Source organism: Ambystoma mexicanum, chromosome 4p (assembly GCF_040938575.1).
Source record: "Ambystoma mexicanum isolate Mex_15411 chromosome 4p, UKY_AmexF1_1, whole genome shotgun sequence".
NCBI classification, from domain to species: domain Eukaryota; kingdom Metazoa; phylum Chordata; class Amphibia; order Caudata; family Ambystomatidae; genus Ambystoma; species Ambystoma mexicanum.
The window spans coordinates 65,634,301-65,659,390 of record NC_090927.1 but is presented as its reverse complement, the minus strand read 5'-3'; the positions used below and the strand labels follow the sequence as shown (position 1 = coordinate 65,659,390).

At 47.0% G+C, this 25,090-nt stretch overlaps 1 protein-coding gene across 4 annotated transcripts in view; it reads right to left on the bottom strand.

Annotated features, from left to right (window-relative positions):
- Window positions 1-25,090, bottom strand: part of LOC138452995 (antileukoproteinase-like) — a 347,841-nt gene that overhangs the window by 93,848 nt on the left and 228,903 nt on the right. For all 4 annotated transcript variants that reach the window (XM_069605398.1, XM_069605400.1, XM_069605399.1 and 1 more), the window contains one exon: window positions 8,538-8,675. In XM_069605398.1, coding sequence (XP_069461499.1) covers window positions 8,538-8,643 — 106 coding nt within the window. In that variant the 5' untranslated portion in view covers window positions 8,644-8,675. The remainder of the gene's footprint in view (window positions 1-8,537; window positions 8,676-25,090) is intronic.

Here is a 25,090-nt window from a genome sequence, read left to right as displayed (position 1 = left end):
TCATCTTCCTTTTTCTAAGAAGTATGGTATATTATGGATACTTGAACATATTGTCGTGAATCAGATATAAATACGTGCCCATCTTGGGCACCATATGAGAGCGGTTGTGTGACCCAGTATTATTACATTATGTATTGACCTCTGAAAAAATATGGACAAAGTTGGCAGTGCAACGGGCATCACACTTGAGTGAAGTCTTGCCCAATGTGGATGGAAGGCACTTCACTCATGAGCAATCGACCCATCCATCCATCAATCCATCCATCCATCATCCATCCATCTATCCCGCCAACCACCAAACCCATCCATCCATCCATCCACCCAACCCACCCCTCCTTTCGCCCATCCATCCATCAATCCACCCAGTCATCCAAGCACCTACCCACCTAGCCAATCATCCAAACACCCATCCCCATCGATCCATCCCTCCAACATGCCAGCCACTGCACCCACCCACCCATCCATCATCCATCCACCCCTCCACCCACCAAACCCATCCATCCATCTATCCATCCATCCCTCCAACCACCAAATCCATCCATCCCTCCAACCACCCACCAACCCACTTATCCATCTATATACCCACCAACCCAACTAGCCCACCCATTCATCCACCCATGCATCCATCCGGCCCACCCCTCCATCCACCCATCCATCCATCTATCAATCCATTCAGTCATCCAAGCCCATACCCACCCAGCCAATCATTCAAACACCCATCCCCATCCATCCATTCCTCCAACCCACCCACCCACCCATCATCCATCCATCCCTTCAACCACCAAACCCATCCATGCATCTATCCATCCCTCCAACCACCAAACCCATCCATCCCTCCAACCACGCATACCACCCACCAATCCAGTTATCCATCTATCCACCCACCAACCCACCTATCCACCCAGCCCACTCATTCATCCATCAATCCACCCACCAACCCAACTAACCCATCCAGCCATCCAAGTAGCTCCCGACCCACCCAGCCAAACATCCAAACCCCTATACCCACCCATCCATCCATCCCTCTAACCCATCCATCCACCAAGCCCACCCCTCGATCCCTCAAACCACCCAAGCCACACACCCACCAACCCACCCATCCATAAAATAATGATACCTCTAAGGAGCAGTCGCTCCATTAGGTCTTCTGACAATGCACATGAGTACGGTGGTGCACACAATGTATAACCAGGCCAAAACACCTGTCTGGGGTTGCTGACGGTACTCTAGTTCCATGGAGAATTGCTTAGGATTTGGGGACCAGGCTGCTCTTGTGGGTGGGACCAGACTGATATGCAAATGGCTATTTCTCCTCTGTGAAGGGTACAGTGAGATAACAGGTGGTTTCAGACCCTCCTCAGTGGAATACATATCATAGAACGGGTTGTTTGAACCATGTTCGTTCACAGTAGAGAGGCTCCCGTACTTTTGAGCTCAATTTAAAATGTACGGGTAATGGCGTGTCATTATGGGGCATGTTAACAAACAACAATTTTGTAAAATTAAAAGTAGGCTCCGTCTCACTCAACAGGTGAACATAAATCCCTGAAAAGAACAAGGCTGAGGAGGGGGTGGCTCTAAAGGAACTCTTCCGATGGGGAGGTTTCAGTCTTTAGAAACCACACTCTAACCGGACCCACACATTAAGACTATGTGATGGCTGTTACTCTGTGGCATGACTCTGATACTCCCCTTCAGGGAATCCCACCTCAAGAAGCCTGAACCTATGTTGAGGTGGAGAGCCGTACCATAATGTGAGGGTTGTGACTCTGTGGCAGTGACTTTGATATTTCAATAGTGAAAGGCACACCTCAGGATGCCATATTCTATGTTGAGGGAAGAGATCCAGGCTACAACGTACAGCTGATGCTCTATGACAGTCACTCAAATATTCCCCCACAGGATGTCCCACCCCAGGAAGCCTGTTCTATGCTGAGGGCAGAGATCTGGGCTAGGATGTAATGGATACTGGGTGGCTGTGACTCTGGTATTCCCCTTCAGGAGGTCCTACCTCAGGAAGCCAGATACTCTGTTGAGCAAAGAGATCTGGGCTAGGATGTGACAGCTGATAGCAGAGACTTCTATATTCACCCACAGAAAGTTGTACCTCAGCTAGCTGGATTTTATGTTGAGGGCAGAGATCTGTGCTACCTAGTGCCAGCTGGTTCTCTGTGGCTGTGATGCTGATATTCACCCACAGGAAGGCCCACCTCAGGTGGCCTGATCCATTGAAGAGGGCAGAGATCTGGGCTATGATGTGGCAGCTGATACCCTGTGGCTGTGACTCTAATATTCCCCCACAGGAAGTACCGCCTCAGGAGGCCTGATCGATTGAAGAGGGCAGAGATCTGGGCTATGATGTGGCAGATGATAGCTTGTGGCTGTGACACTGATATTCCCCCACAGGAAGTCCTGCCTCAAGAGGCCTGATCCGGTGGAGAAGGCAGAGATCTGGACTTTGATGTGGCAGCTGATACCCTGTGGTTGTGACTCCTATATCCCCGTACAGGAAGTCCCGCCTCAGGAGTTCTGATCCATTGAAGAGGGCAAATATCTGGGCTATGATGTGGCAGCTGATACCCTGTGGCTGTGATGCTGATATTCCCCCACAGGAAGTCCCACCTCAGGATGCCTGATCTATTGCAGTGGGCAGAGATCTGGGCTATGATGAGGGAGATGATACCCTGTGGCTGTGAGCACCACACACCGTGGGTAATAATAAGCAGCGCTCAGATACCTGAGGGTTCGTAGCGCTATATAAATGCCAAATAATAATAATAATTATTATTATTATTATTATTATTATTATTATTAATATTCCCCCACAGGAAGTACCGCCTCAGGAGGCCTGATCGATTGAAGAGGGCTGTGATCTGGGGTATAATGTGACGGCTTATACCCTGTGGTTATGGCTCCTGTATTGACCCATAGTAAGTCCCACTTCAGGAGGCCTACTCCATTGAAGAGGACAGAGATCTGGGCTATGATGTGGCAGCTGATACGCTGTGGCTGTGATGCTGATATTCCCCCACAGGAAGTCCCGCCTCAGAAGGCATGATCCACTGAAGAGGGCAGGCATCTAGGCTATGATGTGATAGCTCCTGTGGCTGTGACTCTAATATTCTCCCACAGGAAGTTCCACCTAAGGAGGCCTGATCCATTGAAGAGGGACAAGATCTGGGCTATGATGTGACCGCTGATACCCTGTGGCTTTGACGCTGATATACCCCCACAGGAAGTCCTACCTCAGGAGGCCTGATCCATAGAACAGGGCCGTGATCTGGGCTATGATGTGGCAGCTGATACCCTTAGGCTGTGACTCCTGTATTGACCCACAGGAAGTCCTGCGTGAGAAGGCCTGATGCATTGAAGAGGGCAGTGATCTGGGTTATGATATGGCAGCTGATACCCTTAGGCTATGACTCCTGTATTGACCCACAGGAAGTCCTGCGTGAGAAGGCCTGAGGCATTGAAGAGGGCAGTGATCTGGGTTATGATATGGCAGCTGATACCCTTAGGCTATGACTCCTGTATTGACGCACAGGAAGTCCTGCGTGACGAGGCCTGGTGCATTGAAGAGGGCAGGGATCTGGCCTATGATGTGGCAGCTGATACCCTGTGGCTGTGATGCTGATATTTCCCCACAGGAAGTCCCGCCTCAGGAGGCCGGATCTATTGGAGAGGGCAGAGAACTGGGCTATGATGTGACCGCTGATACCCTGTGGCTTTGACGCTGATATTCCCCCACAGGAAGTCCTACCTCAGGAGGCCTGATCCATAGAACGGGGCCATGATCTGGGCTTTGATGTGACAGCGGATACCCTGTGGCTTTGACGCTGATATTCCCCCACAGGAAGTCCTACCTCAGGAGGCCTGATCCATAGAACAGGGCCGAGATCTGGGCTATGATATGGCAGCTGATACCCTTAGGCTGTGACTCCTGTATTGACCCACAGGAAGTCCTGCGTGAGAAGGCCTGATGCATTGAAGAAGGCCGTGATCTGGGCTATGATGTGACAGCTGATACCCTTATGCTGTGACTCCTGTATTGACCCACAGGAAGTCCTGCGTGAGAAGGCCTGATTCATTGAAGAGGGCAGTGATCTGCGCTATGATGTGGCAGCTGATACCCTGTGGCTGTGATGCTGATATTTCCCACAGGAAGTCCGGTCTCAGAAGGCCGGATCTATTGGAGAGGGCAGAGATCTGGGCTATGATGTGGCAACTGATACCCTGTGGCTGTGATGCTGATATTCCCCCACAGGAAGTCCCGTCTCAGAAGGCACGATCCACTGAAGAGGGCAGGGATCTAGGCTATGATGTGATAGCTCCTGTGGCTGTGACTCTAATATTCCCCCATAGGAAGTTCCACCTAAGGAGGCCTGATCCATTGAAGAGGGACAAGATCTGGGCTATGATGTGACCGCTGATACCCTGTGGATTTGACGCTGATATTCCCCCACAGGAAGTCCCACCTCAAGAGGCCTGATCCATTGAAGAGGGACAAGATCTGGGCTATGATGTGACCGCTGATACCCTGTGGATTTGACGCTGATATTCCCCCACAGGAAGTCCTACCTCAGGAGGCCTGATCCATAGAACAGGGCCATGATCTGGGCTATGATGTGACAGCGGATACCCTGTGGCTGTGATGCTGATATTTCCCCACAGGAAGTCCCACCTCAAGAGGCCTGATCAATTGAGCAGGGCCGTGACCTGGGCTATGATGTGGCAGCTAATACCCTTAGGCTGTGACTCCTGTATTGACCCACAGGAAGTCCTGCGTGAGGAGGCCTGATGCATTGAGCAGGGCCGTGACCTGGGCTATGATGTGGCAGCTAATACCCTTAGGCTATGACTCCTGTATTGACCCACAGGAAGTCCTGCGTGACGAGGCCTGGTGCATTGAAGAGGGCAGGGATCTGGCCTATGATGTGGCAGCTGATACCCTGTGGCTGTGATGCTGATATTTCCCACAGGAAGTCCCGCCTCAGGAGGCCGGATCTATTGGAGAGGGCAGAGATCTGGGCTATGATGTGGCAGCTGCCACCTCACAGCCCAGATCTCTGCCCTGATGCTGTGACTCCTGTATTGACCCCAGGACGTCCTGCATGAGGAGGCCTGATGCATTGAACAGGGCAGTGAGTTATGATGTGGCAGCTGATGCCCTGTGGCTTTGACGCTGATATTCACCACAGGAAGTCCCACCTCAAGAGGCCTGATCCATTGAGCAGGGCCGTGACCTGGGCTATGATGTGGCAGCTAATACCCTTAGGCTATGACTCCTGTATTGACCCACAGGAAGTCCTGCGTGACGAGGCCTGATGCATTGAAGAGGGCAGTGATCTACGCTATGATGTGGCAGCTGATACCCTGTGGCTGTGATGCTGATATTTCCCACAGGAAGTCCGGCCTCAGGAGGCCGGATCTATTGAGAGGGCAGAGATCTGGGCTATGATGTGGCAGCTGATACCCTGTGGCTGTGACTCTGATAGCCGCATCAGGAAATAGCACCTTGAAAAGACTGATTTTATGTTGAAGGAAGACACCCAAGCTACGCTGTGATGGCTGAGACGCTATGGCTGTGACTGCAGTATTCTCTGACAGGAAGTTGCACATCAGGAAACCTGACCCTATGTTGAGGATGGAGAATTGGCTTATGATAAACCTGCTTTTCTTTGTTTTCTGGTGTCCTCTGCTTCTGCCCGCGGTAAGGTTGCCTGCTCACATACCAACCCCTTTATGCCTGTCAATCTCTGGCAACGGGGTGTCAATCCTTAGGAAATGGATGAGTACCTGAGCATTGCACCGCACAGCCTGGCATTGTGGCGAATACCTGGGAAATTTATAGAAAAACCCAAAAATTGGTGAGAGCCTTGGCATTTGTCTTTAGCAGTCGGGTGAGAATGTGTGTATTTGTTGGCAATGCGGCAATGGGGGAAGCATCTGGGTATTCAATGGCAAAACTTGGCAATTGGAAGACGACCAGTCCATTCAATGGCAGTGCTGCAATGGGTGAGTATCTGGACATTTAATAGCAATCCTTTACAGTGGGGTAAGTACCTCAACCTTTAAAGGCGATCCCTGACATTGGGCTGAGTGGCTAGACATTTAATGTCAATGCCGGGCATTTGCAAAGGTACCTGAGCATCTGATGGTAATCTCTGAAATGTAGGAAGTATCTGGGAATTCTAAGTGAATCTCGGGCAGTATGGGAATATTGATCCCTGGCAATGGGAAGGGTATTTATTTATTTATTTATTGTGCATTTGTTAGGCACCGATACAAGTAAATTGTGTTTCACAGCGCCGACAGGGCAACATGGAGGGAACATGTGATTGAAACAATTAATACACTGGAGGATAAAGACAGCGCTGCTAGGCCTTGTAAGCATTCGTAGCGTGCAAGTGCAGACAGAGGAGAGGGAAAGAGGGAGTGGTGGTTAAGTGCTGGAGTGTCCGTGCTCGTGAGTGAGCAGCAGACTTAAGTGCCCAGTGTAGGAAGTGCTAGGGAGGGTTCAGCTACAGAAAGGTAAGTGCAGGCCTACAGTGCATAGGTCAGTGGATGCCAAGGCAAGTGTTGTGGGTGGGCGGAGGCTGAAGGCGATTGGGTGTGAGAGAACAGGGCCCGAAGGAAACATAAGGGCCCTAGTCACCAATCTCAGCAACTGTTGGGTTAGCAGAGGAGGGATGAAGGGAAGGAGGGGGTGAAAAGGAAAGTCTTGAGGAGCTTTCAGAATTTGAGGAGATCTGGCTCAAGACAAAGAGGAATGGGAAGGTTGTTCCATAAGAGGGAGCCATCTGAAGAAAGAGATCAGCTGCCGGCCCTCTGTTTAACGAAACGCTTGGCACTCAGAAAGTTGGTACCAGAGGAACGTAAAGGTCTAGAGGGAGAGTATTTAATAAGAGGAAGTTGCAGATAGCGTGGTCCCTCGCCCCAGACAGCCTTATGGGTGATGCAGAGGGATTTGAATTTGATCCTTGCAGCAACCGGGAGCCAATGAAGATTTTTTAGGGCAGGAGAGATGCTGTCCCTGGGCTTGAGACCAAGCATAAATCTTACTGCCTTATTCTGGATTAGCTGGAGAGGGCGCATGGAGGAAGAGGGTAGATTCAAGAAGACGCTATTGCCGTAGTCCAGCCTAGAGAGAACCAGGGCTCTGGTAACATTGAGCTTCTGGGGGAAAGTGAGAAAAGGGAGAATACCTTTGAGAAGGAAAAGTTGAAAGTGGGACTTCTTGGCAATGTCCTGAATGTGAGGGAGGAAGAAGAGAGGAGCTGAAGATGATTCCAAGGTTTCTGACTTCAGATGAAGGAGAAGGGGAAGAGCCCATAAAATGTGGCCAGAGTGAGGGAAAGAAAGAGGGAGCTGGGGTCCCAATAGGAAGGATATTAGTCTTGCTGGCATTAAGACAGAGATTGTTGGCAGTGCATCAGGACTGGATAGCAGATAGGCAGTCAGGATGATGGAAGAAGTTAGAGGGTCAGAGGGAAATCTGAAGAAGAGTTGTGTTTCATCTGCATAGCACTGAAGTTATGGGAGAATGTGGAAATCATCAGGAATGCCAGTGGAGCAAGGTAACTGTTAAAGAGCCAGGGGGAGAGGTTGGAACTCTGGGGGACACCATCAGTGGAGAAAGAGGTAGGGGAGGAAAAGTTGCCCAGGATTACCTGGGACAGGGTGTCATTTAGGAAGGAGGTCAGTCAGTCCAGTGCCCGCTCCGAGATACCCAGGGTATCGAGGAGTCGCTTTTATGAGGATGGAGTGGTTTACCGTGTCAAAGGCAGAGGAGAGATCAAGTAGAATGAGGACAGCTGGAGAGGTAGAATCCAAAGATGCAAGCAGTACGTGGTCGTTTGATAGATATCCATGAAATATAGGGAGCATCTGGGAAGTTTACATGAATCTCTGGCAGTATGGCAATATTGATCACTGGCAATGGGAAGAGCACTTGTTCATTTGATGGAAATCCATGAAATGTAGGAAGTATCTCGGAAACGTACATGGATATCTGGCAGTATGGCAATATTGATCCCTTACAATGGGAGGAGTGCCTGGTCATTTGATGGAAATCCATGAAATGTATGGAGTATCTGTAAATTTTATGTAAATCTCTAGCAGTATGGCAATATTGATCCCTGGCAATGGGAAGAGTTCCTGGTCATTTGATGGTAATCCCTGAAATGTAGGGAGTCTGGGAATTGTATGGGAAACTCTCACAGTATGGCAATATTGATCCCTGGCAATGGGAAGAGTGCCTGGTCATTTGATTGCAATCATGGGCAGTGCTCAGAGGGAGGTATTGGGCATAAGGGAATTTGATGGGGGTTGTTAGCATTGAAGAAGCACCTGAGGAGTTGATGTCAATAATTAGCACTGCTTGAATGCCAGGGAATTTGCTGGCAATTCTCCCAGAAGTGCATCTTGAGTGGAATGGGACGGGAGAGGTTAATGTGCTGTCCTAACCTGACCAAATAACCTCTCTTCTAAAGTTACAGAACAGACACAAATATAGAATCCTTGCACCAAGGTTTTACCTGGGTCTGAACATCTACGGCCGCAGCCAACATCGCAGCACTTCAAATCTCCTGTGCAGTGGCCGTCCTTATCGCACTCGTTTGGTGGATTCATCATGTCACACATGCCTTTGACCGTGGGGCACAGTCCAGCCTTCACTGTAAACACGAAAAGAGGGAAAATCAGTCAATATTTCAGGCAGTTTATACATAATGCTCTTCTGCCTCAACTTCCTGCTTCACGATGCTTTGTGGATCTCTGACTCCTTGGATCCCTTGAACAAGGGGACTAGTCTGGTCGGGCAGGAACAAACCCCACATCGCTCTTCCCACTACCTCAACCCCTGTCTTTCTTCCAGGATGCTGTACTGTTTGGATAAGAAGAGGAAAAGGGATGGCTCAGCACATCCTTTTGCCCAATTTAAAGGATCTGAAAAGCTGCTGCAAATGGCAGAGCATCGATGATTGGAGTGAAACAAAACTTGGGAGAGAAACCATCAGTAAACAATTAGTTAAAACATGACTACTCCATAATTACACCATACCCAGTGACCGGCTGGAAGTGGCGGTATATTCCGGGTTCTATGCCCAAGAAAGCCTTCACTTCTCACATCAGGAGGGCATTCTAGTGGGGAGAGGTGGCAAATAGATGGTCCATCCCTGGATATCCAAGGAAGGAGTACCAGTCGTGAGAGGCTACCTGCACGGCCGATTACAGATATATTGGCCATGCCCTATGGAGTTCACTGGAAGACATTGCCGAAGGCTGAGTGTGGAAATGATATGGTTGAAACTGGCCATACATGGCTGGTATCAAACAACACTCCGCTCAGCAACAACTGAAGCTTCAATATCAATGGAAACATTATCTCTACATATAGGGCTGTCCTACAGTCCAAGCGCATCAACATGCATGCATCTGTTAATCATTTGGGGCCATTGCGAGCCAGCAGAAGTGTCTGCACAGGTTTATTATAGAGAGATATCAAAAAGAAAGTATTCTGATCCCTTCTCAACCCTCCCAGGTCAACTCCCTGCCTATTAACTCCATACACCCTCATCCGTCAACTATTTCTTTCTCTCTTTCCTCCTCACTCTACCTCCCTCTAATTTGGACTTGTGTAACATTGGAGAGCCCATTGCAGAGATGTGGGCAGGCTGACTCTACTCGTTCTCTCTACCACTTGTCCTGGTTGTACCTCTATCCCCCTTTCGAACCCTTTCAATACCCATTCTATAGGGAGCAACTAAGGATGCCCCAACATTCCTGTGGGAAAGGAACTAGGCAGGCTTTTTGGGTTTGATCCTATGCTTCCCTTATCTCCTCCCGTCCCTGCATTGCCCTCAGGCTCAATCTCCTCCACCTGTCCATCAGTAATGCTCTGCCTCTCCCCAGGATGTCCTCTATCTTCCCTCCTTCCCATGCAGAGTGGGGTGAAGTTGGCAAGGAGTAAAGGGTCAGTAATGCTGACACCAGCATCCGTCTCTGCCCTGCTTCTTGGCTGCTATCTCCCTGCCTCACTCTCTCCCTTCTGATCTCAGGTGGAATGTGCAAAGGTCAGAGGTGGAGGTGGCCGGATAGTAAGTGGGAGGAGTTTGTATGAGCAGCCAATTTTATTGTGTGGTACCTGCATCCTTTAAAATTCAGGTTTCCAGCCGGCACTTGGAAACTGGACAGGATAGAGTGCATTTTAACGGAATCATAGTTATGCTAATGGGTCTTCAAACTAAACTGATCTCCGCTGAAAGAAATGTGTGCAGAGAGAAACCTCCTGCCCAGAGTTGTAAATAAACGTACACAGAGAGAAACCTCAGGCTCAGAGCTGTAACTCAATGTGCGCAGAGAGAAACATCCTGCTCAGAACTGTAAAGAAATGTGTGTAGAGAGAAACCTCTAGCTCAGAGCTGTAAATAAATGTATGCAGAGGGAAACCTCCTGCTCAGAGCTGTACATAAATGTGCACAAAGAGAAACCTCCTGCTCAAAGCTGTAAATAAAAGTGTGTATAGAGAAACCTCCTGCTCCGAGCTGTAAATAAATGTGCAGAGAGAAACCTGCTCAAAGCTGTAAATAAAAGTGTGTATAGAGAAACCTCCTGCTCCGAGCTGTACATAAATGTGCACAAAGAGAAACCTCCTGCTCAAAGCTGTAAATAAAAGTGTGTATAGAGAAACCTCCTGCTCCGAGCTGTACATAAATGTGCACAAAGAGAAACCTCCTGCTCAGAACTGTAAAGAAATGTGTGTAGAGAGAAACCTCTAGCTCAGAGCTGTAAATAAATGTATGCAGAGAAAAGCCTCCTGCTCAGAGCAGTAAATAAATGTGTACATAGAAAAACCACCGGCACAAAGCTGTAAATAAATGTATGCAGAGAGAAAGCTCCAGCTCAGAGTTGTAAATAAACGTGCGCAGAGAGAATCCTGCGGCTCAGAGCTGTAGCTCAATGTGCACAGAGAGAAACCTCCTGCTCAGAGCTGTAAATATAATGTGTGCAGAGAGAAACCTCTAGCTCACAGCTCTAAATAAATGTATGCAAAGAGAAACTGCCTGCTCAGACCTGTACATAAATGTGCACAAAGAGAGACATCCTGCTCAAAGCTGTAAATAAAAGTGTGCATAGAGAAAACCCCTGCTCAGAGCTGTAAATAAATGTATGCAGATATAGCTCCTGCACAGAGTTGTAAATAAACATGCGCAGAGAGAAACCTCCAGCTCAGAGCTGTAGATAAATGTGTGCAGATATAGCTAATGCACAGAGTTGTAAATAAACATGCGCAGAGAGAAACCTCCAGCTCAGAGCTGTAAAATAAGGTGTAATTGAAACACAGGCAATACTCAGTAACACTGCGTCAAAAATTGCAATATGGGCATGTATTGCAAATAATTTAAGAAAAGATGTAATTATGAGTCCAACAGATTTATTCACGAAGTAGCCTGACACGTGTTTCGAGTCTTGAACGACCCTTCATCTGAGGCTTAAATTGAAGAAGGGACCTAACAATGAATAATTGCAGGATAATACCACGACAACTCTCTCACGGCTTCGCAATTACGGAAAATCAGCACAGCAAAGTGAGCAAAAGTGATCCGATGGTGATGAATCTTCCTGGCCTTACTCTTACTGCACTACGGTACACCGATTTATTTATTTTTACATTTGTATAGCACACACAAACCCTCAGGCAGCAGGGCGCTTGTGGACAAACCAGTTACATGTGGCCCGGAGGCAGTGTGGATGCATAGTCAGATGCATAGAGTTACATACAGCATGTGGAGCACACCAGTTATGAATGGGAGCTTACCTCGTGATTGGATTTTAGGCGAACAGCCAAGTTTTGACGGCTCTGCGGAAGGCCCGATAGGATTCCTCCACCCTTAGGGCTGAGGGGAGAGAATTCCATTGTTTTGCAGCAATGCCTGGAAAACCTGACCCTTCAGCTTTTGCACCTATGAACTTGGGTTGCACAAGTTTATGGATGTAAGGGGTTCTGGCAGGTCTAGTGTCTGATTTGTCGCAATTTATTGGGCCAGGTAGGGTGGGGAATTGGAGATGCACCTGTGTGTGATGGTGAGTATCTTGAATGAGATTATTTCTCGGCCGGCAGATATGTGTTGTGATCTCAGGATGTTCAGAGCGGCTCATAGGGTGTTGCTTTGGATGGTCTGGAGTTTTTGAATGTTGTGGGCAGATGTGCCAGCGAAGAGTGTATAGCAGTAGTCAAGCCTTGCGCCAACCACTGCACGAGCGATCATTAGACAGCTGACTACAGAAAGGTAAGGTCTGGCAGCATTGAGGAGTTTGGTGGTGTAGGCCGCTGAAGAGGACATTGCGTTTACTTGACGGGTTAGGGAGAGTGTAGCTTTGAGGAATACTCCTAGAGCTTTCGCCGCTCGTGACATAGAAATCAGAGTGCCATCAATGCTGAAGGCTGAGTAGTCTAGGTCTAGTTTCTTTAGCGTGGAGGAGGGACCAACAAGGAGACGTTTGGCCTTCTCATCATTGAGGGAGTGGCCATGGGTCGCCATCCAAGCTTGGATGGTGGTGTAGGTAGATCTTAGCGTGGCAGCGTCGTTGGTGTAGGTGCCGGAGAGAGGGAGGAATATTTGGGTGTCTTCGGCATAGTTGGTGTATACTATGACCTGTGAATCCAAGAGGTCAAAGAGAGGCTTTGTTAATATGTTGTATAGAGTCGGCAACATGCACGACCCTTGGGGTACTCCACAACTGCTAGGATGCTGCACAGGCATTTTCAGCAAACACTTTAATTACTCTACCTTCTAGGAAGGAGGCGATCCATGATGCCGCTTCCAATGTCAACAATTTATACGAGCGAGTATCTGCATTCTTTTAAAAATACAATGCACAGTGTGCTCTCATTACCTGCCTTAAATAAAATTAGTCAACTTAATAATGCTGTTAATAAACCCTTGGTTCAACATCCTATTACATCACCTCCACTGAAGGTAGCATTAATTAACGCTTGCCCTGATATTAAGAATGGAGGCCGCTATAAATTATCTAATTTCTGCCATGAAGCTTGATATGCTTTTCATAACGGAGTCATGGTTTACTAATAGTTGTATTACACATTTTCATCTTTTAGTACCTGCATTTTCCCAAATTAAATGGCATAACAGAATCAGAAAGGAGGTGGTGTTGCCATTTTGCCCAGATCTTCCCTTGAGGTAACACATTTCCACTTTCTTAATTGAGATGCAACATCCCAGGTACTGGCCTGCATCTACCACCCATCCCCAGTGAAGCCTACCGGCTGTTACTCTGTTATAGACCCATGGGTCCAGCTGCCCCTTTCTTGGATACCCTTGATGATCATCTGGGTTCGAATACGAGTGATTTGCCCGTGGCTGAAAGTACTGTGGGCAAAATGTTTGCATGAGAAAGGTGCAAACTACCAAACGTTTGCAACTTTCTCATGCAAACACATACATTCTCACACCCACACACACAAGACACCCATAACACCCCCCCACCCACACCCTCCGCACACCCCCACCCACACCACCAACATAAATAAACCCCACTTACCTTCATCTTCTCGCAGGGTTGCTGCAGCGCCAGTTCCCTTTCACTTCCGTGATCGGGAACCAGCGCTGAAGGGTCCTTTTCTTTTCTTTTTTTTTTTTTTAACGGAAGTATAGTGAGCGGGTCAATGCAGGGGACACCCCTGCAGCCCCTATTTTTTTTTTACAATGCTACCACCAAACCTTTGGTGTTCGACCCTTTGGTTGTAGCATTTTTAGAACTTTTGGTTCATGCGAACATTTGGATGCGGGAAAATCGTCCTAAACCTCTGGGTCAGAAGCACTCCATTACTCAAAGGTGATTATTTTTGGTGATCTAAACACATGGTGCAATATCTCTGAAGAAGTTGACTGCAAGTATCTTCATGGTATTTTGCAATCGCATGACTTGCAACTTTTATCTAATTTACTGACCCATATTGGTGGCCACTGTCTGCATCCTGTTTTATTCAGGGGACTAAGATTATGTCAGCATGAAAACACTCCAGTCAGCTGGTCAGATCACATTGTGGTGAGTTTTTCAATGCCTAACAGTCATGTACTTCGTAGTAAGACTGCGAATACTAGTGGGCAATTGCTCCGCCAAAAGAAGGACCTTGACCTAATTTCAAGGAAAGAGCTACTGGGGGATTTAGCCCATTCACAACCTACCACAAGCTGTAGAGAACAATACACTAATGTTATGTCATATATTTAAACTAATAGCCCCTAAAAAGCGTAAAAAATTCTTTGAAGAAAAATAATCAATGGTATAGTAAAAAATGAATAAATCTTAAGAAAGATTATCGGAATAAAGAAAAGGAATGGCTTACGACTAAAGATATAGCAGAACGCCAAGAAGCCAAAATAGCCTTGGAGGAATACAAAAAAAGAAATCATACTCACAAAATCCTCTTCCTTACAAAAACAAATTAATCTTGCTGATAACAGACCCATGGCCCTTTTTTCGTCTATTAGCAATTTCACCATCCCGTGTGTGCCAATGTCAGCCTGCCAGCCTCATATCAAACAGCCAATTAGTTTAATACTTTGTTTCTGGACAAAATGTATAGGATCAGAGACAATATTGATACCCAACTCATTGTCACCGATTTTAGTCCAGTTAATGAAGATATTCATCCCATGCCAAACTGCTGGGCAAACTCAAGCCCACCAACTCTTGCTATGATCCGATTCCAGCCTATCTGGTCAAATAGTATGCATACGCACTTGGTGAGGCTGTTCATACCCTGGTCAATGCCTCACTTGTCCAAGGCTGTGTTCCACCAGACTTTCAGAAATCTTACCTTGCACCCCTGCTATGAAAATCAACATTAGACCACAAACTCTTGTCTAACTACCGCCGAATTGCTGGTCGTTTATGGCCTGCCAAAATCCTGGAAAAAACTGTAACCACTCAAATGCAGAGTTTTTTGGAGGAATACAATCTCCTAAACTCACACTAGTCAGGGTTTAGACCAGGCCATGGCACTGAGACGGCCCTTATGGCAGTCTGGGACGATCTCTTGGGGGCTGCCGACGAAGGTGACATCGCCATGCTTGTCATGCTGGACTTGTCGGCAGCCTTTGACACGGTCGACTTTGAGATTCTTATTTCCAGACTGTCATCGGTGGCACAGGTATCTGATGATGCCCTGGGATGGTTCATTTCTTCTCTGACCAGCAGGTCAAAGTCGGCCCATATCTTTCAGACTCTCTGTTGACAGTGGGGTGCCCCGTGGATCCTCTCTGTCCCCCTTGCTGTTCAATATTACATTATCACTCATATGCTGATGACACCCCCATTTATGTACGGCTCAAGCAACCATTGGAGGCAATGGTTCAAGTTTTTATTCTCCACAGATAAAAAAAAACACTTGGATGCTGGAAAATAAGCTCCAACTAAACCCATCAAAAACAGAGGTTATCGTATTTGGCTTAAAAAAAAGGTAGCAAATGCCCTACAATCTACCACATGTCCAACTCTGTTTGGGGGTCCCACAAATGTATACATAGAGAAACCTCCTGCTCAGAGTAGTAAATAAACGTATGCAGAGAGAAACTCCTGTGAACGGTGAGGCTGAACAGCGAACAATAAGCTGAGTAGTGAATGGGCAGGGTGAGAAGTGAACTGTCAGGCTGAGCATTGAATGGGAAGGATGAGCAGTGAACAGGCAGGCTGAACAGTGAACGGGCAGGCTGAGAGGTTAACTGGCAAGCTGAGCAGGGAACGGGCAGGCTGAGCAGAGAATGGGCAGGCTGAGCAGGGAACAGGCAGGCTGCGAGGTGAACAGGCAGGCTGAGAGATGAATGAGAAGGCTGAGCAGTGAACAGGGAGGCTGAGCAGTGAATGGGGAGGCAGGCAGTGAACAGGGAGACTCAGCAGTGAATGGGCAGGCTGAGCAGTGAACGGGGAGGCTGAGCAGTGTACGGGGAGGTGGAGCAGTGAATGGGGAGGCTATGCAGTGAACAAGGATTTGAGTAGTGAATTTATAGGGTGAGCAGGGAACAAGCAAGGCTGGGCAGTGAACAGGCAGTTTGAGAGGTGAATGAATGGGCAGGCTGAGCAGGAAACAGACATTCTGAGCCGTGAACGGGCAGGCTGATAGGTGAATGGGAAGGCTGAGCAGTAAACAGGGAGGCTGAGCAGTAAACGGGGAGGCTGAGCAGTGAGTGGGCAGACTGAGCAGTAAACAGGGAGGCTGAGCAGTGAACAGGGAGGCTGAGCAGTGAATGGGGAGGCAGGCAGTGAACAGGGAGACTCAGCAGTGAATGGGCAGGCTGAGCAGTGAACGGGGAGGCTGAGCAGTGTACGGGGAGGTGGAGCAGTGAATGGGGAGGCTATGCAGTGAACAAGGATTTGAGTAGTGAATTTATAGGGTGAGCAGGGAACAAGCAAGGCTGGGCAGTGAACGGGCAGTTTGAGAGGTGAATGAATGGGCAGGCTGAGCAGGAAACAGACATTCTGAGCCGTGAACGGGCAGGCTGATAGGTGAATGGGAAGGCTGAGCAGTAAACAGGGAGGCTGAGCAGTAAACGGGGAGGCTGAGCAGTGAGTGGGCAGACTGAGCAGTAAACAGGGAGGCTGAGCAGTAAACATGGAGGCTGAACAGTAAACGTGGAGGCTGAGCAGTGAACAGGGAGGCTGAGCAGTGAGAAAGGAGCTGAGTAGTGAATGAGCAGGTTGAGCAATGAACAGGCAGGTTGTGAGGTGAATGGGCAGGCTGCAAGGTGAATGGGCAGGCTGAGCAGGGAACGGACAGGCTGAGCAAAGAACGGGGAGGCTGAGCAGTGGACAGGGAGGCTGAGCAGTGGGCGGGGAGGCTGAGCAGTGAACGGTGAGGCTCAGCAGTGAATGGGGGAGGCTCAGCAGTGAACGGGGAAGCTGAGCAGTGTAGATCCATGTCCTATGCAACCAATTAATGGAATAGGAAAACATCACTGACTGATCTCTATGCATATATAAAACAACGCCATGTTTGTTTGTGTGTTTGTATGTGTCATTCTTAAGGACAAAACTCCTCAAGAACGATGAGGTCTGGTGTCATGAATTTTGCATGGAATATTCTTTATTTAATTGCTGAATTAATGCAACTATTTCTGGCTCGATAGGTCATCCCGTTCCCGAGATAATCAATCTTTTTGATTTTTCAGGGGGGAGGGGTTTTGGCATTACATTTTGTATTGTTACACTGCCACCTACAGGTCATTTGTAGAAAGTGTTCGTCATCGCGCATCGAAGCTGAAACATGATCAACACCTGATTAAATTCTATCGCAACATTTGTAAAGGACATGTACTTCACCATCATAACATCAAATGGAATGTTTGAATCAGGTTCCAAGTTTAACAAAAAAACTTCTTTCTTCTGTATTCTCTCCTTTCATTAATGCTCGAAACCCACAAATATATTTTTACAGAAATGCCACCACAAAAAAAGAGCAGTATTCAATCCCACCGAAATCAAAACAAAACATCGAAAGCTGAAACATGATCAGCATTCTGAAGAAGGAAGATCTCAAGACCATGAAGCTGATAGAATTTAACATGCTTTCAGACAGAACAATGAAAGTGCTGAAGAACCTAAAGGAAGACTTACTAATCAGAGAATGCGTGCTGCTAAAAAACAAAGCAACAAGAAGAAACTCAAACACGACTTGCTGTAAAGAGAATTGTTGCTGCTGAACAGCAGAGGAATGAAACTGCTGAAGAAACTCAAGCGAGAGACTTACTGGTCTGAGAATTCGTGCTGCTAAAAAACGAAGCAATGAAACTGCTGAAGAAACTGAAGTCAGACTAACTGATCATAGATTTAAAAATCTGAGAATTGAAATCCCGGAAGTGAAGTTGGGTAGTTAAGCTAGTACTTAAAAAAAGAAAATCTTTCAACTTCCGCAGACTCTTTGGGATCATGGCTCAGATAGATCCGGAGAGGAAAGCAGTGGCCATATCCCTGGACGCCGAAAAGGCCTTTGATTCGGTCTCATGGGCCTATTTGTTGGCGGTGCTGGAGGCGTTTGGTATCGGTCCCCATTTCATTTCATACGTGAAACTGCTATACACGGAACCTGGGGCACAAGTGCTGACCAATCGAACTATTTCTGATCTGTTCCTGCTGGGGAGAGGCACCAGGCAGGGTTGCCCGTTCTCACCCATATTGTTTGCACTGACAATCGAACCTATGGCGATTGCGATCAGGCTCGTCTAGACACTCGGATAGGGGTATCAATTTAAGGGGGGGCTCCCAGCTGATCTCTTTATACGCGGACAACACCCTTCTGTATGTTCGTGAGCCTGAAAACAATATCGCTCCCCTGATGGCTGAGATTCAAGAATTTACTGCCCACTCGAGATACTCCATCAATAAGGCCAAGTCCGAGGTATTCCCACTTACACCGACAACCATGTGTCCCAACTATACATGCGGACTCAAGTGGTCTGCAGAGTGCATTCGATACCTGGGAATTGTGGTCTCAGGAAATAAACACACGCTTTACACAGACAACCACGAAAACACACTCCAAGCCCTGAGCACTAAATTACTACTATGGGACCGCCTCCCGATATCACTGCATGGAAGAGTAGCGGTCCTTAAAATGATAGTTTTACCCAAGCTGCTATATCTTTTTGTTAATATCCCCATATGGCCAGGCCGGCTCTTTTTCAATAGGCTTAGGTCAATGGCAACAACCTTTCTTTGGAATGGAAAAACCCCTAGAATACGGTGGGAAAAACTGATTGAGCCATATTCCTCGGGAGGCATAGCTGCGCCTGATTTTGAGTTATACTATTACATGGCCCAAGCCCAATTCTCAAGGAACTGGTATGATGAACCTACTGGTCCCCCACACGCAGAGATAGAAACGCTCACCACACACCATACTAATATAAAGTCTGTGGTATTTGACACATGCTATAAAGACACATGCGAGTCCAACCCGGTGAGTTGTACAGTTGGTGCGTGGAAAGCCATATTTAAAAAACTGGGTGTTGAGTCCCCATATAACCTGGAGACTCCCCTTTGGAACTACCCCGGCATACCACCTACACATGACAGTGGCTTGCGGGAGGACTGGGACCCCAATGAGGAGATGAAGCTGGGTGACCTATTCGTTGATGGGAGGTTCGCGACCCTGCAGAAAATTACTAGAGCTTTTGGCGGGGGTCCGCTTAGGGTGCTTCAATACCATTGAATGCGATCAGCCTTTCAGAGACGCTGGTCATCCTTCCCTGAGGAACCCCCCACTCATCCCTGTCTACAGTTGGTAACATCTAATGACAGGCTGAGGATTTCGGGACTATATGCTGCGGTCCAAAAACACTCCCCCTCGACTAACATGGTTAAAGTAAAATGGGAGAGGGATCTGCAGATCTCCATAGATGACCAGACCTGGGGAAGGTACTGTTCACTCATCTCATCTTCGTCTAATTCAGTTCAAAATTGTGAATAGACTACACTTTACTCCAGCCAAAGTAGCACGGTTTGCACCGGATGTGACGGGAGAATGTCCCAAATGCAAGGCAGATGGGGCGGGTGCATTTCATATATATTGGTGATGTCCGATAGTGGCAGGCTTCTGGAAGGAGGTGGCAGAGATGTTAGAGGAAATAACACAAGTCCCCCCTGCACTAACCCCGCAGAAATACTTGTTTGGAGACATAGGCAAATGTTCCGAAAGAACCAGGAGACTGTTTAATGTTTCGTGTGCAGTGGCTAATAAATGCATTCTACAACAGTGGAAGAGCACTGGGCCGCCCACTATGAAACAGTTTCTTAAGGAATTGACATAGGTTAAGGAAGCTGAAGAGCAGTTTGTCATCACACATCCATCGATGTGTAGGCCCAAAGACATATGGGGGCCATTCAGAATGTACCTGTGTGACATGATCCCAGAGGACGATGATACTGTGTGACCCTGATGTTTGTACGATATGTATTTAATTTGACGTTTCTGCATTGTGGTAATGATGTAATTGAGCTATGTATCTCTTGATCACTAATAAAAAGAGTTTTTAAAAAAAAAAGAATCTTTTATTCTAGCTGAATGCAGGATAAATCGATAGGTTTGGATCATGATGCATTTTATGTTCGTTTAAATATAGACTCAGGAAGACATTTCGAAAAAGGACACACTACAAACTCTTTTGGTGCAATAAGTTAAAATTGTGTAGCGGATTATCATAGTGTTCTTGCCTCTGCGGCGGCTGATCTATCAAATGATATGGAAGCACTGATGGGAAAAGAATTTGCCCGAGTGGATGATGATGCTTGAAATCATGGTAGTGGCGCTGTGGTACCACTAGGGGCAGACTACCTAGCTGGGGAGGTGATAAAACAGAGGACTTTATAAGCTTGCACAGAGCAAGGTGAGGCAGTAGGCAGAGAGGCAGGTAGGCAGAATTCAAACTATTAAGACTTATGTTGCAAGAACCTGCTGCACCGTTAGGGCGTGCTGATCAAAGAGCCTGCAATGGAAAGGGTAGAGATGAGAACCTTAAGTCCCAAGAAAGCTTAGTGTTGCAGAGAAAGAATAGGGGTAGTGGAATGGCAACACAAATCCACAAGCAGTGCAACACATGGGGAGGAGGAAATTAGGGCCTCAGTGTCTACACGGTGTGTACTCTAGGCATTGCCTTTAAAGAAGGTGATGGCGTGGGAAGCTTTAACAGTGTGCTTAAGGATGCTACTATTCAAAGAATTATTTTGTATTTTATTTATTTATTTATTTGTATAGCGCACAACAGCCCGTGGGCATTGTGGCGCAGTTACAGAGGTAGGTAAGCTCCTTAGTTACAGTGGTACATACATTGAATAGCATATCTATTACAGCAGTAGGTTGCTTAGTTACAGTGGTAAAGGGCATGACATATCAAGTGTATACAGTTCGTTTGGTTACAGGGAACCTGAGTACGCATGAGTAGGGCAAAAACGGGAGAGCTGGGAGGTTTGTGGATGGCTTCGACCATGGCTGCTGAAGCGGGGAAAGATTACATGAGTGGAGTGAGAATGCATTGGTTAATGGGAAACTTTCTAGTGGTGGTGGATTCACACTTGATGAATCGGGGTGCTATTCTGACTTTGTTAGAGACGAGAGCCCAACTGGGACTTCTCTCTTCTAAGGATATCCAGCTGGTAGAAGAGCTTGAATCGGAGAATGAAGGCCATGCTGAGTAAACTCGAGTCCACTTTCCCGCGAGCCTTACTGCACCCATGAATCTGATTTAAGCAGAGCTTTGATGTATATAGAATACAAAAGATGCAGGATTAGGGAGGAAAACAAATGTAATCTACTAAAGCTGAGAGAGATCAAAGACACGAATGAGAACCTTCACCCTCACAAATTATGATCAAACTATGTGGGTCCACTTTGTATTGCAAAAAGACAGAAGAGTGACCCAGCGAGTGTGCATTGGAGCAGACTTCGGGGAATGAGGGAGATGTCTCGCTGGCACTTGCAGGGATGGCAAAAGGATAGCACTTGATCTAGTGTTCGTAAGCCCTCACAGCCTCCTACCAACACCTGTGCTGTCATGAGAGCTTGCCTTTATTAGACAGGTTAAGGGACAACACCCTTGAGGATTTGAATGGGAATCTCATTATTAGTCAGGGTTCATTGGCGTTGCCATGGTTTCAGACAAATGTTTGATTTTTAAGAACTGAAATAGGTGCATTTGCTTCTAAAAGCCCTCACTGAGCTCCAGTTAGGATTCCGAAGCTGTTCCTACTTTCAAGACAATTCTAAAGAGTCACACAAAAAACAAAACAGGACCCTGAGTGCAATCGAAAGATGTGACATATAAGCCAGGAACAGGAAGCAGGGCATAAGGTTACACACCCAAGTTGTCTGCTTAGTTGCAGTCTGTATCAGAGATCTAAGCTGATAGTTGGGTTACACTGCATCCTTGATGCTGTTGCTAAGGCACCATTGGTTACAGAAATGTACTGTGGTTGCAGGATATTCATACTACAACAAACATAAAACAAGTGGCAATTGGAACAAGTCAGATAACCTTTCGGAGACCCCAACCAACCAATTCAAGGTTATTAAGAAATGGCTAAATGTGGATATGGGGCGGAAGCACTAGTAGGAAGGTGCAAGTGGGGTAGAGTCAAGTAAAGGAGTCATTGTGAGGAGGAAAGGTTATTTGGTTAATGTACGCGGGTATCTCCGAGTTACATCTTCTGTTCACAGAGCCAGATGTTCACATTTCTTTTGAATGGACATCCATTGAAAATCACAGATTCAAACACATACTCTCACTCACACCCCCCTCACACCCCCAACATAGCCACACTCACACTTCCACCACAACCCCCTACTTACCTTTCCTTCCGACGCGCTTTGTCCATGCGGCGCCGGTTCCCTTTCACTTCCGTGATCGGGAACCGGTGTTGCAGGGTCCCTTTCTTTATTTTTTATTTTTTCTTGGTTGAGCTGCAGGGGTGGCCCCCGCAACAGCCCGGTAACTATACTGTGTAGTATAGGGAGTGGGGTGTTGTGGGGGAACACCAGCAGCCCCCGGCTTTTTTATTCTTTTTTTGCTCGGCTGAGCTGCAGGGGTGTCCCGCGCAACACCACACCGAAACAAATAGCACCAAAAGTTTTAACTTTTGGTAGGTCAAACTTTTGGTGGTATGTGTTTTAGGTCTTTCTGTAAGGTCGGTAAATTATATTCAGTCATTTTGGCCTATTCCAAGAGAGAATCTGTGTGATTTTTCCACGGCTGATTTTCCGGAATAGGCCAAAATGACTGAATATCAAGTTCGAACTTATGGTGGTATGTGTTTCGGTGGGGTCGGTAAATAAAAAAGAAAAGAAACACAAAGGCTGCGGGGGCTGCAGGGGTGTCCCCCGCAACACCCCGCAAACTATAGTGATCGAGGTGTTGCGGGGGACCCCCCCTCCCGCAGCTCACCCGAGTGAAAGATAAAAATGCAAAAAAACTGCAGGGGTGTTGAGGGGGACACCCGCGTAGCCTCTGGCTTTATTTATTTTTTTTTTTTTTCTCTCGCTCCGGTGAGCAGCAGGGGTGTCCCCCCCAACACCCCGCTCACTATACTGTATATAGTGAGCGGGGTGTTGCAGGGGACACCCCCGCAACCCCTGCAGCCTTTGTGTTTCTTTTTTTTTTATTTACAGACCCCACCGAAACACATACCACCAAAAGTTAAAGCTTTTGGTGGTATGTGTTTTAGGTCTTTTGGTAAGGTCGGTAAATTATATTCGGTCATTTTGGCCTATTCCAAGGGAGAATCTGTGTGATTTTTCATCACACAGATTCAAACACATACCCTCACTCACACCCCCAACATACCCTCACTCACACCCCCACCCCCCTACTTGCCTTTCCTTCCGATGCGCTGTGTCCCTGCGGCGCCGGTTCCCTTTCACTTCTGATCTGGAACCGGCGCTGCAGGGTCCTTTTCTTTTTTTGTTTTGTTTTGCTCGGGTGACCTGCAGGGGTGTCCACCGCAAACCCTGCCTACTAAACTGTATAGTATAATGAGCTGAGTGTTGCAAGGGTCACCCCTGCAGCCCCTGGCTTTTTATTTCTTTTTACGCTCAGGTTAGCTGCAGGGGTGTCCCTCGCAACACCCCGCTCACTATTATATATAGTGAGCGGGGTGTTGTGGGGGACAGCTCCCTCTGCCTTTGTGTTTTTTTATATTTTTATTTACCGGCCCCACCGAAAGACATACCACCAAAAGTCCGAACTTTTGGTAGTTTGAACTTTTGGTGGTATGTGTTTTACGTCTTTTTGTAAGGTCGGTAAATTATATTCAGTCATTTTGGCCTATTCGAAGGGAGAATAGCTAATCCCCCACACTAACGTGAGATGGGGGTTTAGATTCTATTAAAGACAAGGAGGCGATTATTATGCATTACAATCTTTACTCTGAAACCACAGCAGCAAAGAAAATACTTTTACAAACAAAAAAGTTTACACAACAGAACTAGATAGAGTTCAATGTCAATGTATGGGGAACTCCCCAAACCATCATGGAGGACAGGTCATGCCCTGCAGGGGACCAATGAGCAGGGACCCTCCTCTATATATGTCCATTACTCTAACCCCAACCCCTCTTTCTGCAGCTGTCTTGCACCAGAAGTCCAATGAAACGGTTGAACTGCGTAGCGCGGAGAAAGAATCCATCGAAACTGGAGATCTCCACCTTCCCGCAGCCTGAATCTATGCCGAAGTTCTTCTGGATAGGACTTCTCACCCAAAATCACGCACTCCACAACTTGTAACTGCGAGCCACACTCCTGATGAGAACCTCAACTCGTGGCTGTAAGAACAACAAACAAGAAGGGTGGGTGGTTGGGAAAAACAACAAACCAAAGAATGTTCTCTCTTGAACCACCTGTGTACATGCGTGTCACAATTGTCATATCATATCATATCCAGGGTGGGTGGGTGGGATAATAATCGCCTCCTTGTCTTTAATAGAATCTAAACCCCCATCTCACGTTAGTGTGGGGGATTAGCTATTCTATGACAAGACAGGAGGCTCATATTATGCAAGTTCAAAGCCCTTGCATCTTATTAGTACAACATGATCCATACAATAGAGCCAATATAATAAAATATAATAAAATAATAGGAAAGGAAAAAAAACATTTTTTTGCTTTCATTAAATCAATCAGCTGACCGCAAGAAAATTGACCAAGACTAGTTTGCCCGAAAACTGTCTTATAAGGCATCGTCAAATGCAAGAAAACAGGAAATTGTGCCAATTCCAGTGTTCCTTACAGGCCGCCAAAACCAACTGGTTAAAGAGGGGAAAACCCCTTGAACAAAGTTTTCCTATACTAATAGGTTAGGACAAAAAAACTCCTCTGTAAAAAACGCCTCTGTTGTCCAATCAAACATTTAAAACATTTAAATTAATATCATCTTTGGGATCCTAGAAAGCGAACCAAAGAAAATAAGCACAGAGCTCTCCTGGAGATAAAGAAAAAGTACCCCAAAGGGGGAAAGCCTTTTAGGTTCCATCCCATGCATTAAAGGAAGATATTGCATTAGGATCAGGGCATGTCACATAACTA